The following is a 14,655-nucleotide window of genomic DNA, read 5'->3' as shown; positions in this document are numbered from 1 at the left end:
GCCTTTCACATATATCACATGTGACCGATGGCTGATTTTAACAGTGAGTCAGCTTGCTATGACAGTCCTTTTACTGACATTCATGCCGAGTAAAGAATGACTAGATCCAAGCCAAACAGTCATCCAAAGTAAAGAATGATTAGATCCAAACCAATTTACTTAGCTTGTACCTGCTGTGATGTCGAAGGGCAATAAAAAGGAGCTGCGATTGAGGAGGCTATTCCTTTGCACAGCAGGCCTGATAGGAAAAACCGCCAAAGGGAACAGAATGTGATTTTATGGTCCTTACCTCAATTGATTAGTGTGATTGAAACTGGTGTCACTTCCCCCTCTGGTCATATAACATTCTCAAGTTCCCTTTCATGAAATAAAAGTCTTTGACTATATGGCTCAAAGAAGCCATTTCCAGTCCTCACCAATCCCTGCTCCTCCAACTTGCTGAAACTCAGCAAAAAGTCAGAAATAAGGATTTCAGTGCAGGTAACTTTTCATCAATCCCAAAAGTCACTTGGCATAATGTATGGCTGTGCTAAAGGGACAGAAAATAGAAGTCTGTGCTGAGTTTTACTTTTGGGCAGAAAAGACAGCAGTCCACACATTCTGTGAACAGTGTTCCCCAATTGCAAATGCCTCTGGAAACTCGCAAGCCCCACTCAAGATTCTCAGATGGCAAGCAGAGGTTTCTAACTTGTGGCTAGACAGTTCCTGTATTTACTGTTTCAATGCAAGCTATTTCATGCATCTTTAAAGCAGAATAATATTGTGCTGGTAGCTTTGGAAGTAGAAAAGAATTAGAAAGACTTTCTTGAATGGTGAAAAAGTCAGGACATATATTGGCTTAAGCATTCAAGTACCTATATTTGAGTTTCTGCAAATAAAGTGCCACCCAAATAATAAGGTTTGAACAAGCAATGTGTGTGGCTGGGTGGATTTGTAAAATTATGGGTTGTATCTCATGGTAGCATTCTGTTTCTGCTTCTTGCCTCTTGTGAAAAGACCGTCTTTATCCTTGAGCAAGTATAAAATCCAATTGTTTGGTTGCACCTGTTCAAGCTTTTGTTCAAACTATTGCAGAAGGTATTGCACAAACCACTGTACAAGATGTTGCAGAAAGCCTCTGTAAAAGCCATTGCACAATAAGTTGTACTAGTCTTTCAGCAAATTGTTTGGACAGGCACTGAATATCGCCTTTTCCAATTCATTCCGATGTCATTAGATTAAGAGTTGCTTGCATGAGTTGCGCTAGCTCTGACTGTGTTTGTGCCCCTACTGCTGTAATGTCATGATTTTCTGGTAGTGAAACATTGGACAGATACCAACTGAACTAAGCCACTGTGGTTTCCAAATTTATCAAGATTATATATAATATTTTCAAAATTGCAAGAACAAGAAACAGAGACTAAGATGAGTGGGGACAGAATGCTTAATATTAATATATCTGAGAAGAAACCGAAGGGCATAGGCAGAAATTTCCTCAAATATCTCATGGACATTGCTATGATGGAAACATTTTACGGACTTTTATAGCTTTGGCATTTAATGCCTTACCCAGTTCAGAAAATGAATATAGTACCTGATCCATTAAGTTGGTGGTGTGGTCAAGAGTTTAGTGGCATATAGTGAACATTTAAAGAAGTAAAACTTGTTAGGATTTCAGTAATTGGACCTGCTGAGAAGGTGACTGGTTACTGCATTGAATCTTAGGTGAGAGTGACCAGTTGGAAAGGGGTAGAATGGAAGTGAATGTGCCTGGCTAAGAAAGAGAAAAAAGGAGAATGTGGGAGAGTAAGGTCACTTGAAGAAAGCAGCTGAGAGAGAGGGAGGAGAAGTGATGAGAAGTTCTGGGAAATGTGTTTCAGATCATTTTTTGATCAAGATTAACCACATTTGCCTCTCCTGGACCAAGCACAGACTAGGACCCAATCTGTAATGTAATCTGCAGATTTAAAACTTGTGTTCGACAGCATACATATATTTGAAAAATGAGTATTTTTGGAAAATGCACACAAATAATCAATGGGAGAAGAATGCCCACATGTCAAAGATGTGCACAATTGATGCATACATTCAGAAAATGCATGTGAAAATATGGACATGCTTTCATGTTTGGAATTTGAAAAGGGATTTTAGTAGAGAGTTGAGTCAGAAAAAGCCTCAATAGAATTTGGAGAACTTGAGCAACCTTGAATTTTGCTGACTGAGGCATTTTTAGATCCAGAGAATTGTGAGGTACAGGGCTGATTGTTCTGAGAAAATGTGATGTGTGTAAGCTGCTGTTCTTAAACTGTGCTCTTTCTATGCTCCTTGTTCCCCAAAATATTCTGAGACTATTCCTGTTTTTGAGAAAAGTCCAGGAGTATACAAGTTTTGGGGTGGCAAAACACATGTTGGCAAGTTTGAAAATGCATACATCTTCAAGTAATACTAAACTTTACAGTATAAATTACCTGAAAGAGTACATAAGAGTAAAAAAATATGAGAACCAATACATTGGTTTCAGTGTGGCTAGTAAGATGAAAAAATGGAAGAAACTGGAATTTGGCATATTTAAGAGAACAGGAATACTGTGTTTGCCACAGAATAATAATGCAGAAAATGTCATCTTATAGGAGGTCTCTGCCATGGAAAAGCACTTTCTAAAACACCAGTATTATCTTATACAATACTAGAAACAAAATATCTATCAACTCTGTAAAGCTATGTTAGAAGTTGCATAATAGGAATGGATGTTGGCAGCATAAGTTTAGCAAACATGACGTTTCATTTATTGAGAAAGGTTTAATACAGGTAATAATGTTCCTTTAATTTAAATGTAACTTTCCCAGCCTGATGCTGATGCTATTGGACCGCAACTGCTAGCATGGCCCCAGGTGAGGGAAAGATAAGAACATCAGAAGAGCCCTGTTGCAGCAGACCTAAGGTTCATCGCAGTCCACATAGTGGCAGACAGGCTACCAAAAGGAACCCGCAAGAAGAATATAAGTGCTCCACCCATGTTCCACAGCAACTGAAAGACATTGTCATGCTGCCTCGGACATGAGGTAGTATACAGTCAACAGGACAAGCAGCCTTTGATGGCCTCCTCCTCCATGAAGAGAACAGTCTCACGACCCAGTGCCATTGTTTCCATACCATCTACAAGGGGACAAGGTGAAGAGCTCAGCCTTTAGAGTCCTAGCTCTGCTCAGGATCTCAGAGCTGACATTCTGAGTAATCCTATGATCCCCCAGACAAATGCTGGTAGGCCATAGGATTGAGTCCTCAAGGACATTTTAGGAGGCTGACATTAAACTATGTGGGAACACAGGAGAGCATCTTCTTTGCTGTTGCGCTGTAGGTAGTGCCCACCTGGCTTTGATACAAGTTTCATTTCAGCAGCATGTTCAGCCCTGTTCTTTATTCAGTTTTTCATTTACTGACTACAGCTTCTTCCAATTTGTTTCTTTGACTTATTAATGATGAAGATCATATTGCTGTTTACACTGAACTGTATCCCATTGTGAGATATAATGATCTAGGCCAGATCAGAAATCTGTTAATAAATAAATTCATTTCATCTGCCATTTGCCTGTAAGAAAACATAATAGTACTTTTGTGAAGTACTGGTCTGATTTGATTGCAACTTCTTGAGCATTCGCAATCAATTAATGGTTGTCCATGGTGAGAAGAATGGCACTAATGCCAGTGCACATGTAGACAGAAGATCACTAATGAACTAGCAAGTCGACCTCCTCTTTTGGTCAATGGCTAATTATAACTTGAGGAAATAAAACTCATCTACTCACCTCATCGACATTCTCAAATGCATTGATAACATCATATGGCAAGCAAGACAGAAGGTCAATGACAAACCATGTCTTCAAATAATTCATGCGGATGAGCTTTGGGTCAGAGATCACTTCTCCAGCTGGCCCAACAAAAGTGGTATGGAAATTGAGCACAATGTCTACCAGGAAAATGACATCAACAATGCTGTCTACCACGAGCCAGGCCACATTGTTCTGTTTGGTTTTAAAAGAGACATTGTAAGGGACTAAAATAGCTGTGTAGAAGGTCAGAATCAGGATGACCCAATCCCAAGTGGTCTTGAAAACACAGTAATGCAAAATTATATGAGGTGGGGTCTTTGGTGCCTCTTGCTTGTACTGTGGGAGGATTTCAGAGCCCAACTGCAGAACCTGTGGACATGGGAAACAATACAGAGGAAATCCTTTTATTAAACCAAACAAAATGCTTTATGTGTTCCTGCATTATTTGCTAACTTGCATTGGTCATCCTCCCTAAAGAGCTCAAGGTGATTTACTGCATAATTAAGGATATAATCATAAAACCACCAGCCTGGAAGTCACTAAATGCTACTTATTCCTGAGCAGACAGTATAGGATTGCACTGTAAAATCAGATATTTACAAATCCAGCAAAACACTGATCCCTAAGACGAATACAAACATGAAAAGGTAGAGTGTTGTGCTTAGTTGTACTGTGGACAGTATCCAATGTTGTCCATCTGCTATGGGAGAAGAAATGGCCAGGAGAATGGATTCCATTTTTCGCCCTACAAGTCCACCCCCCTCCCACACACACACACATGATCACAATCTGCTCTGCAGACTTGAGAGAGGCCTCTCAAACCAGTTTTGGGGGATGTGGGAGGAGTGGAGCAAGGGGTTGAGTGGAAGTCCACTCTTGTGAGATTGAATGCAGACTTTTATTCTGAGTAACGCCTATCAGATGCAAGCCATAACTAAGTTATCAGTCCAATTGTAAAGGGACATGGACCAAACCCAGTTTGTATAAAGTAGAAACTATTTTGAAACCTTAATTACGTTAGACTAGAAATATTTTTACAAATCGAAACAAATATGTCTGAATCTTTATCTGTTTATTTATATCTATATTTAGATGGGTTGGTCTTGTTTGGTTAAGAGAAAATGGACAGCAAGATAAAGAAGTTAGTATGAACCTGGGTTATATTTATTATTTAGCAGCATTAAAAATGGATCTTCAAGCAGCTAGCTTAGTTTTGGAGTTTCACTGACTGCAATAGAAGTTACTCCTGGGTAAACATGCATAAGCTGGAGGTTTCTTGGTGGTGCAGGACCAATTACATTCTGGGCCTAAACCAGATCCTTTTGCACCCACAGTAGCCCATTGTGATGACTTTGCCCAACACTTCAGGGATAAAGTCACTCAGATTCAGCACATAATGGGTGAATTTTGTTGATAAGGTCCTCTACAGTTGATAAGGTCCTTGAATGGGAGGGGTCCAAAGCGCCGTCCGGTCCATCTTTGTGGGATAGGTTTCAGTTATTGCAGCCTGAGGTTGTGGACAAGGTGTTTGGACAAGTCTGTCCCACCACCTGTTTACTCAACCCTTGCCCTTCATTCCTGCTCATCAAAGCCAAAGACAGGATGTGTACCTGGGTCCAGGAAATTGTTAATGCTTCTCTGAGGGAGGGTCGGGTTCTGGCTTCCTTGAAGGAAGAAAGCCATCCTTCCTAAAGACCCATCCTTTAGACCAATTCTAAAGAAGGCAAATCTAGATCCAGAGATTGCCACCAATTATAGATGAGTAACTAATATCGTTTTCTTAGGCAAGGTGCTTGAGTGGGTGGTTGCCAGACAATTCCAGGCTTTCTTGGAGGAAACTGACCATCTGGACCCATTTCAGTCCAGTTGCAGGCCTGGTTTTGGGACTGAAACTGCCTTGGTCACCCTATATGATGACCTGTGCTGGGAGAGAGTCAGGAGTCCCTGTTAGGTCTCTTTGACTTCTGAATGGCTTTCAATATCCTTGACTACGGTATCCTTCTAGATAGTCTGCTGGGTTGGAGATTGGAAGCACTGCTTTCCACTCCTACTTGGCCACCTGATTCCATGGCTGCTATGCCATTCAGTCCCTCAGGGATCCATTTTATCCCTCATGCTGTTCAACATCTACATGAAACTGCTGGGTTTGGAGGTTTGGACTGAGGAGTCATCAATATGCTGATGACATCCAGCTCTACCTCTCCTTTACATCTAATCCAGATGACTGTCCTGAACCAGTGTCTGGCCAGTGTGATGGCTTAAGACTGAGACTTAATCTAGATAATATTGGTTTTATTCGATATTTATATTTTATTTCTGTGTGCTTCCACCATACTGTTTTGTATTGCCATTCAGAGACTTCTGTGTAGGACAGAATAGAAATGCGCCAAATAAATAAATAAATAAATAAATAAATAAATAAGAACGATTGTACTATGAGCACTACTGTTGTTGCAGTAATCAACTTCTACCCAACAGTAAACATTTTAACAACAGCCAAAAACAAAAACAAAAAAACCCACAAAAAATTACCATCTTGTGAAATGTTTAGTCTTGCATTAAAGATCTATATGAGTTAATTCGTTAAAAGTCAGATATATAAGTGATGAAATATGTGATGATAACAAATAAATAATACACAAGACTTGAAAAACTTAAAGAGAATTCTGGGTTTTGTGTTGCTCCTTGTTTTTAGATGCAGTGTGCTAGGTGCTGTTATGTTTTTGGCTCCTTTATTTTTTTATTTTTTTGTTCCTTGTAAGCCATCCAGATACTTTTTTAGTAATGGATGGCATAGAAAAACTTTAAATAAATAAATAAAATAGAGGCAGGCTGTTTTGCTGGCAAGGGGTTGGACCTATTAAAATGCAACACAGCACTTCTCTAGTGTAGCTGTTGCACTATTTCATAAATGTTTAGCCAATGTTTTTTCCTCCCCTGCAGAGAAGGCAGGACGCACTCCAACGGAACAAAACTCAGGGAACCAAGATTCCATTTAGATGCCAGGAAGCACTTCCTGACAGTTAGGCCCCCGAAGGTGTGGAATGGGCTTCCACGGGAGGTTGTTGAGGCCCCATCGGCAAGGGTGTTCAAGGATAGGCTGGACATGCACACGGTGGGCATGTTGTGAGCGGAGCCGGCTGGAGCCAGGGGTCAGACTAGATGGCCCGGGAGACCCCTTCTGATTCGATCTGTTTCTATGTTTCTAAAGTGTCAGGAGCAGGACTGGCCATAAGATTAGGCAGACTGAAGCAGTCGCCTCAGGCAGCAGATGGTGGGAGGCAGCAGCAAGGCGCTGGAGGAGAGACCTTTGTGCCAATACAGCCAGTTCTGTACCTCCCAGAAAAGCCTGCTGTCTCCAGGTGAAGGGAAGGCTCTGGACTGAAGGCAGATTCCTCTACCAGTTCAGTCCACTCCTTTACATGGAATGGAATGAGACACCCGCTTCTTCTTCACCTCAAGAAGCAAACTGTCTTGAGTCTACCTTGATCAGGAGCCAACATCCAAGAAGTTATTACAGTATCAGTTATATGTAATTAAGACATATTATGGTTAAACTGAAAAACAAATCAAGTCCTTTGTGGCTAAATTTAATTTCCCCCCCAAACACAAGCATGTGAAATTTCAGAAACTCCCTGGGCAGCTAGAAATGGATTTTAATAAGACCTATGAGCTTGCAGAAGACAGCTTTACAACTGAATGCCTTCATTAAGCATTGTTGCCAAGAGAGGCCAAAATTCAGTTCCCTTTATAGCTTATCAAACTGCACTTTTAAGAGCATGGTGTCATACATTTCTTCCTCTGGAACCATGTTATTCTGCAATAGTCAGAGTTTATTCTGAGTATTGTGTCCAGTTCTGGGTACCACGTTTTAAGAAAGAAGTAAACCAGGAAGTGTTCAGACAAGTGTAATGGGTTCAGACAAGGTCACGGAAGACAGCGAGAGTTATGGAAACCAGGACCTATGAGGAAGGGTCCAAGGAACTGGGTATGTTTAGGCTGGAGAGGAGTGGGGGACACAGTAACACTGTTCAGATCAATGGCTATCAATGCCTATTTGTCACAATGATGATGTGCTCCTCCAGTATCAGAGGCATACTGTAAAGGGATATTAGCTATAGTATGCATATGTGCACCAGTTGCTGGGGAACTTGGACTGCAGTGGGTTTCCTGTGAGCTCCTGGGTAGACTCTCACTGTGAGAACTGCATGCTGGACTAGATGGACTCTCCTTATGTGCCTCACTCCCTGTGCTGATCTGGAAATGAGCATTTCTATTCATTTTCTGGGTTATTTTTAAAAGGGTGCAAGCAGTCCTGCCCACGACAGCAGCAGAACACATGGAAGGAGAGTGGTCCCATTGGATACTGCCACATATATCTTTGGGAGATAATGAACCTGATTAGCTCATCTCTGATAAAAACTGAAATCTACTGGTGAAAAAAAGGTAGACAGTTTTCCTTTTAACATTCTTTAAGAAAGAAACCACTTCTGTAAAACAAGATTCATGTCCATGTTCTTTTTCTTTGGCTCCTCTGCAAAATCCACTTAGCGTTTATGTGCTGCAATGCACTGGAGTTTAGAATGAGGCTCAGTGATGTTAAAATAATGAGCAGAATATTTAACTGGCAATTAATAATACCCATTTCATATCTGCAGAACATGCTGTTGACCTTTACTATTTATAATTAACTCACCAGCTGTCCTGGTTTAAATTCATGCAAAGCTTGTCAGACCAACCAGCTAGCATGGTTTCATCTAACAAATTCCAAAGGGCCTACTTAAAGCCAAGGCAAGAACTGAGCAGCAGAGGAATTCTCACTGAAAAAGGCAATATTTTGGCACTTGGCCTGAACAGTTACTTTAAGTTCTTAAGCATCAGCAAATATGCAGATGTTAACTAAGACATCCTAAGACTTGCTGCACTCGAATTCAACAGATGCATTCTTCTGAGAAGATTTCTCAGAGGTAGCACTCCGTTTGTGGACAATTTGCCCTAGAAACACTCACCTAACATCTGTGCTATGTTTTTTTGGCAACAGGTGAAAGTCTGTTATCCTTTTATGAACATTAAGAAGAATTTGTAGTGTGGCTTTGCTACTCTAAGTCTGTCGCTGGCTTTAATGTGGTTTTATGATGCCATGATGGTTTTATTCTTTGTGATTGGCTTTATCTTAACTGTAGTCTGTGTTGTTTTTATTTTTGCTTTGTTTTCATCTTGATAGTGTTTGCTTTTAGTGCAGTGTGTACCAATGAGAGAACATCAGTTACTGGATAATCTAAATGTACATTAAAGGAAGGAATATGGCTCCCCAAAAGCAAGTCCATTTCAAACCCTCAAAATGTGATACTATCCCAAATGTCAGACCGTGCCAGCCCAACATGCAAGAGTGGAACTGCCTTGTGTACGGAGGCATGCTGTGTCCATTAGAAGACCCACAACCGAACACTGCACTGAGGCTTATAGCACAGTAACCCTATTTTCCAGCTAATATTAGAAAGGAATGAGAATTTGGTTCAGTTCAGGGAGCTTGGAGAGGGGGTACCAAAATGCGTTAGTGTCACATATTGGGTGGAAAAAACCTGAATGTGGAAAAAACAAGCAAGATTGGCATGTGGCTACTGTTACTTCAGGGCTTACGCTGGCATTACACAAAGGATCCTCTCTTCAGACTGCAGCAGCATCAGAAGCGCAGTGCTAGCAAGCAGCAGGAAAAGCGAGGCAATGGGGCAAGCATGGAAGCTCACTCACAGTGCCTCAGTGAGTCTCTTCCTACTCACAGAAGTGTGCCCTAAGATTAGCCACACATAAAAAGCACCCATACACAGGGGACAACAATAAGAACACCATGATAACATCATGGAATGCAACCTATAAGCTCTTCCTTACAAAACGTAGAGACATCAAGAGCACACTCCCGGCACAGCTCATGCTAGCCAGGAGAACAGCAACGCAGGCCTACAGCCGTAAGCTTCAGGGCTTCCCACAGTCAGGGACTGAACCCAACACATCCCTGTTGCCAGGGTGGAAAGCACGGGAAACAATGGCTAACTTTCTTCACACAAGGAGCAGCCCAGAACCTCACAGTGAGGAGGGCCGCACACACAGGACTCATTGGCTGCTAGACTCTTCCTTCATAAGAAGGAGAAGTCCTGCTGTGATGGAAATCATCTCCTACAGATAAGAATGACAGTGCTGTGCAGAAGACATCGATATTGGTGTCATGGTGTCAGGAGCAAGCATTTGGAAGGCAGCCGCTTATAGAAGAAAGATTGTAGGCTGTAGCAGTGCGCTCCCAGGAAGGATGCCGTGGGCCAACATTGTGGCTCAGTGGGGAGCAATGAAACCATGGGATGCCATTCTGCCCTGGTGACTTTCCTACATCATCATAGCCTGGACATGTGCCAAGATACGGCATTCAGTATCAATCTTCTCCTCCAGTCAGACAGGAGGATGAAACTGCATTGCTAGTTCTATGCAAAGACTGCATTGGAGGAGAAAATAATATCCTGGTAGATTCCACAGTGTTTCCATACTGAACCCTAGTTGAAAATTGCAACTGGTGATAGGCAAAATATACAGAGCATTCTTCTGGGCATACTCTCAAGCAGCCTTAGCTTTAATTAACAAAAGCACTGAAAAAGTCAATATGATGTCATTTTTAAAAACTTGTTTTCAAATAAAGCCTACATTTATACAAGCAAGATGTATTATCTATTACTAAACATAATGAATTAGAACATGCGTTTCTGTATAAAAGCAGTGTGTGAAATTGATGGGGGAGGTATTTGACTTCTGAAGCTAAGCATTATAAATATGATAATAGGCATGTATTCATCACTGTAGCATATTTATGACTCTGTCGAATGGCATGAAATTTTTACTGTCTGCCTAACAGAGTAACACCATTTTAATGCAGTAATGGCTAGACTCACTTCTGGAAAGTTCTGACAATTAGCCTGCATTCTACCAGGCCCTTGTCTCACATTAGTCTCCCTCCTGTATAAAGAAGGGCAAAGAGAAACCCATTCATTTCACACAGTTGCCGGCCTTTAACTCTGAGCAAATATAGCTGTATCACGCAAGAGGCAGGCTGGCCACACAAAGTTATTTTAGACCACACTCCAACAAAGCAAAATGAATGTATTTTGTTACAGACCAATCTGTTTGAACAATTATTGTATCCAATTTGCATGCAGGTTGTTGGAGATTTTGTTCCGGAAATGCATAAGTGGCAACACTGAAAATTTGATTTGAACCAATTTTTCAAATTGGGATTTCAATCAGTAATTTAAAGTACTTATTTAAATCAACAGTAGCCTAAATATTTTGGCTGCCCTTTCTAGCCAACCCCGTCTGTGGTTGTCAGGATCCTGCCCTTGCACCGTACTTCCATGTGTGGTGAAGGGCAACTCCTGGTTGGAAAGAGGGTGGAGATTGTCCTGATTTTGGTGGTCTTTGTAGCAGGAAGGGCAGCTCAGAAGCCACATCTAACTGCACTTCCCACACAGCTCCAGAGCTAAGAGTAATGCTGGACATCATCTTCTCTCTCTCTTTTTCTCTCTCTGAGTAATAGTAAAGCACTTTCCAAGGCTGGTGGAGTTGCAGACCCCAGCAACTTCAAACTTTCCTTGAGCAGGTCACACTTGTCTCAGTGCCACCAAACAATCTGCTCCAAGAGTTGGGTACTGTCCATTCGATCCTGATGCCAGATCTGGTGGGCAAGAGAAGAGGGAAACCAAAGGGACATTACCTCTGCAAGCCGGGAATGCTTGTGGACGTTCTCCCCTTTCTGCACACTTGGCGCAAGCTGCTGCAGGACTCCTCGGCTGCTTGTGAGCGCACGAGTTAAGCGGGCAAACTTTCCCCAGCCTGAAAATAATGCAAGAAATGGCACATGGGTTACTACAAGTAGCCAGCTGTGAAACAAGGTCTCACAAACCTTAAGTGATGCAGCAAAGAGAGTTCAGCTGGACTAAAAGGCGGTTTTGTTTTAATAACTCTTTAGGTAAAGACTAATTACAAAACTGGCTCCATAAGGTTCAAGACCTGGGTTCGAGAATACTTTCAGGCCAACCCACCTCATTTCCCAGCTTCTCCCAACCAGGTGCCCCTCAGCTATTTTGGACTACGTAGGTGTCCTTCAGCCAGGATTCTGGGAGTTGTAATCCAACACATCTGGGGGAAACAGTTTGGAAAAGGCTGTCCTACACCATTTATTCTGCAGTTTTATAAGAAGGATAAACAATATGTGAGGAAGTTGATTGTTTGTTTAAAAATACCAGTGGAATAACCTCTTTTAATTTTGCTAAAATGATACTACACAGGAAGTAGATAGGCCAATATTCCTGAAATATTAGGTTGTAGGGAAGCTCATACTAGTGTCTGCCATGGGTGAAAGTACATTAAGTGGTGAGACCTTCTCCATGGTGGCACCAAAACATGGAATGTCCTTCCCCTAAAGGGAAACATGGCTAAAATTTATAGGCAATTCTGAGTGCCCAGACACTGTTGCAATCAATTGCACTGTTTTACTGGTTTGATTATTTATCTATTGATTGCATTTAATCACTATGCTGTTGTTGCCCATGCTGGGAATTCAATAAGGCTTGAAATATAAATAGAATTAAAGAAAGAAAGAAAGAAATACTTAATTTATCTTTTCCATCTGACTTTCTCTGTTCCAGTATTTATACGGGTGCACTTAAATGGTGCTAAGCTTCTTCTGGCCCACAGACTGCACAGCATTGCAGACTGAAGTGTGGGGCCTAAGACAGAGGGGGCTGGTGCACAAGATTCAGGGGCAACAATTCCAGAAATGAAAGATGATCATTTAACACTCTCCCTGCCAGTAACCAGGGTGGGGGAGGGGGATGCGTCAACCGTTTGAATAGGACAAAAGCTGAGAAACCACCAAAGCATCGCTGGTTGGGCCAGAGGGATGGACATATAAGGAACCCCAGAGGGATGGACTGGGAACCCCAGCTGGCTGCCTGTGGACCTGCTGTTCAGCACCCTGGGTTCAGGGGTTCAAATATCATCCCCTTCTCCAATTCCACTGAATTTGCACAAGTGTAGAAATGCATTTGTATGACGGCCTCCCCATAGTATTGAATTAGATGCTGTGTGTCACGAAGTACAGTCCCCAACCAGAGGAGGTTCAGCGGGAACTGTGAGGCTGCAGAGTGGATCCTCCTGAAGGAGCCAGGATCAGCTTATGAATGTGAAGAGAACAACAGAATACAGGTACAAGAGGTGCAGCGGGTGGGGGGGGGGGTGTTCTGTGGCAGGGAATCTGTGAGAGCTTGAAAAAGAAAGGGAGTGTGAAGGGAGACAGAGTGGACAGAAGGAGAGGCAGCATTAGACCAGCCCCACCCCCATTCAGGTTAAAAACAGCACTGTCTGTCCCTTCTTAATGAGGAAGCTTTTCACAAGGGATCCCAAGAGAGGCATTTGGCATAAATCAAGAGTGACGGTTCAGAATAAGTTGTAGACGGCACCTTCTTTGTGCATGTCTGTAGAGGAATCATTAGTGATTTCAATGCAAAATAGAACAAGAATGTTGTACTGCAGTGTGAAATTTTCTTCCAAAAATTATTTCATCCACATGGAGAGGAAGGTCTCACAGCCTCCCTGCAATTGTATTTGCAACTAATTGTGAATAGGTAAGAAAGTATAAATGTAGGTAAAGCATCCCCAGGCTGATTGCCTGTGTGGGAACACAGTAATTGGGGAATGAACAGCAGTCGTGATGATAAAGCCTTGTTGACCTTGCCACCAAAGCCGTGATCAGGACCCTGGCACCCTCCAGATGCTTTGGAACACACTTCTCATAATCCTGACCTTTTTCCAGGCTGTCTGGAGCTTCCAGGGGCTGTATTGCAACACATTTGGAGCATAGCCAATTGCTTAGCCCTGAAGTGAATCATGTCAGTGGCAGCTGATGTGAATGTTAGCTGAGAGAGTTTATCTGGCCATGGCGCTGGCCATGGTGCTGAAGTGACAAATTTCATTTACTTGCCTTTCCCCAAGAAGGTGTTGGTTGAGTGCCTGCCAGACTTGCAAGGGTAATTCTGTTCCCTTTATGACAACAGTTTACAAATTATTACTTCTTCTGTTCTTCTTGGCCATTTGGGTTAATAATAATAACACACTTAAGAGCCCACTATCGGGCCTATGCTGTGGCGGTGAGGGCGGCGAAAAAGAGATACTTCTCCGCTTCCATTGCCTCCTCACAATGCCGTCCGGCGGAGCTCTTTCGAGTGGTGCAAGGCCTGGTTCGCCCAGGCCCAAAGGAAGAGCTGATTCCACCCTCAAAGGCCTGCTGTGACGACTTAGCCAGGCATTTCAAGGAGAAAATCGCTCAGATTCGTCACGAGCTGGATTCCACTATTGATTCAGAGGTTTTAAGGGAGACACCAACGCTGCCGTCTGGTCCAGAATTATTGGATGAATTTCAGTTATTGCAGCCCGATGATGTGGACAAGGTGCTTGGACGAGTACGTCCTACCACTTGCCTTTTGGACCCTTGCCCGTCTTGGTTAATAAAGGATTCCAAGCACGGGATTGGAACCTGGATCTTGGAAGTGGTTAACGCTTCTCTGAGGGAGAGTCGGGTGCCTGCCCCTTTAAAGGAGGTGGTAGTCTGACCGGTCCTGAAGAAGGCGTCACTGGACCCAGGGATGGCCACTAATTATAGACCAGTGGCCAACATCCCGTTTCTGGGCAAGGTGTTAGAGCGAGTGGTGGCGGGACAACTCCAAGCACTCTTGGATGAAACTGATTATCTGGACCCATTTCAGTCCGGCTTCAGACCCGGGTACGGTACTGAATCTGCCTTGGTCGC

At 42.6% G+C, this 14,655-nt stretch overlaps 1 protein-coding gene across 1 annotated transcript in view; it reads right to left on the bottom strand.

The window, feature by feature from the left end:
- Positions 1–14,655, bottom strand: part of KCNH1 (potassium voltage-gated channel subfamily H member 1) — a 274,699-nt gene that overhangs the window by 212,100 nt on the left and 47,944 nt on the right. Inside the window, exons 5-6 of the mRNA XM_044428808.1 lie at positions 11,563–11,681; positions 3,786–4,178 (exon numbers count right to left, since the gene is read on the bottom strand). Coding sequence (XP_044284743.1) covers positions 3,786–4,178; positions 11,563–11,681 — 512 coding nt within the window. The remainder of the gene's footprint in view (positions 1–3,785; positions 4,179–11,562; positions 11,682–14,655) is intronic.

Source organism: Varanus komodoensis, unplaced genomic scaffold (assembly GCF_004798865.1).
Source record: "Varanus komodoensis strain SLA01 unplaced genomic scaffold, ASM479886v1 scaffold2, whole genome shotgun sequence".
Classification (NCBI taxonomy): Eukaryota; Metazoa; Chordata; class Lepidosauria; order Squamata; family Varanidae; genus Varanus; species Varanus komodoensis.
The sequence above is the reverse complement of the archived record's forward strand: the minus strand, read 5'-3'. Positions and strand labels throughout refer to the sequence as shown.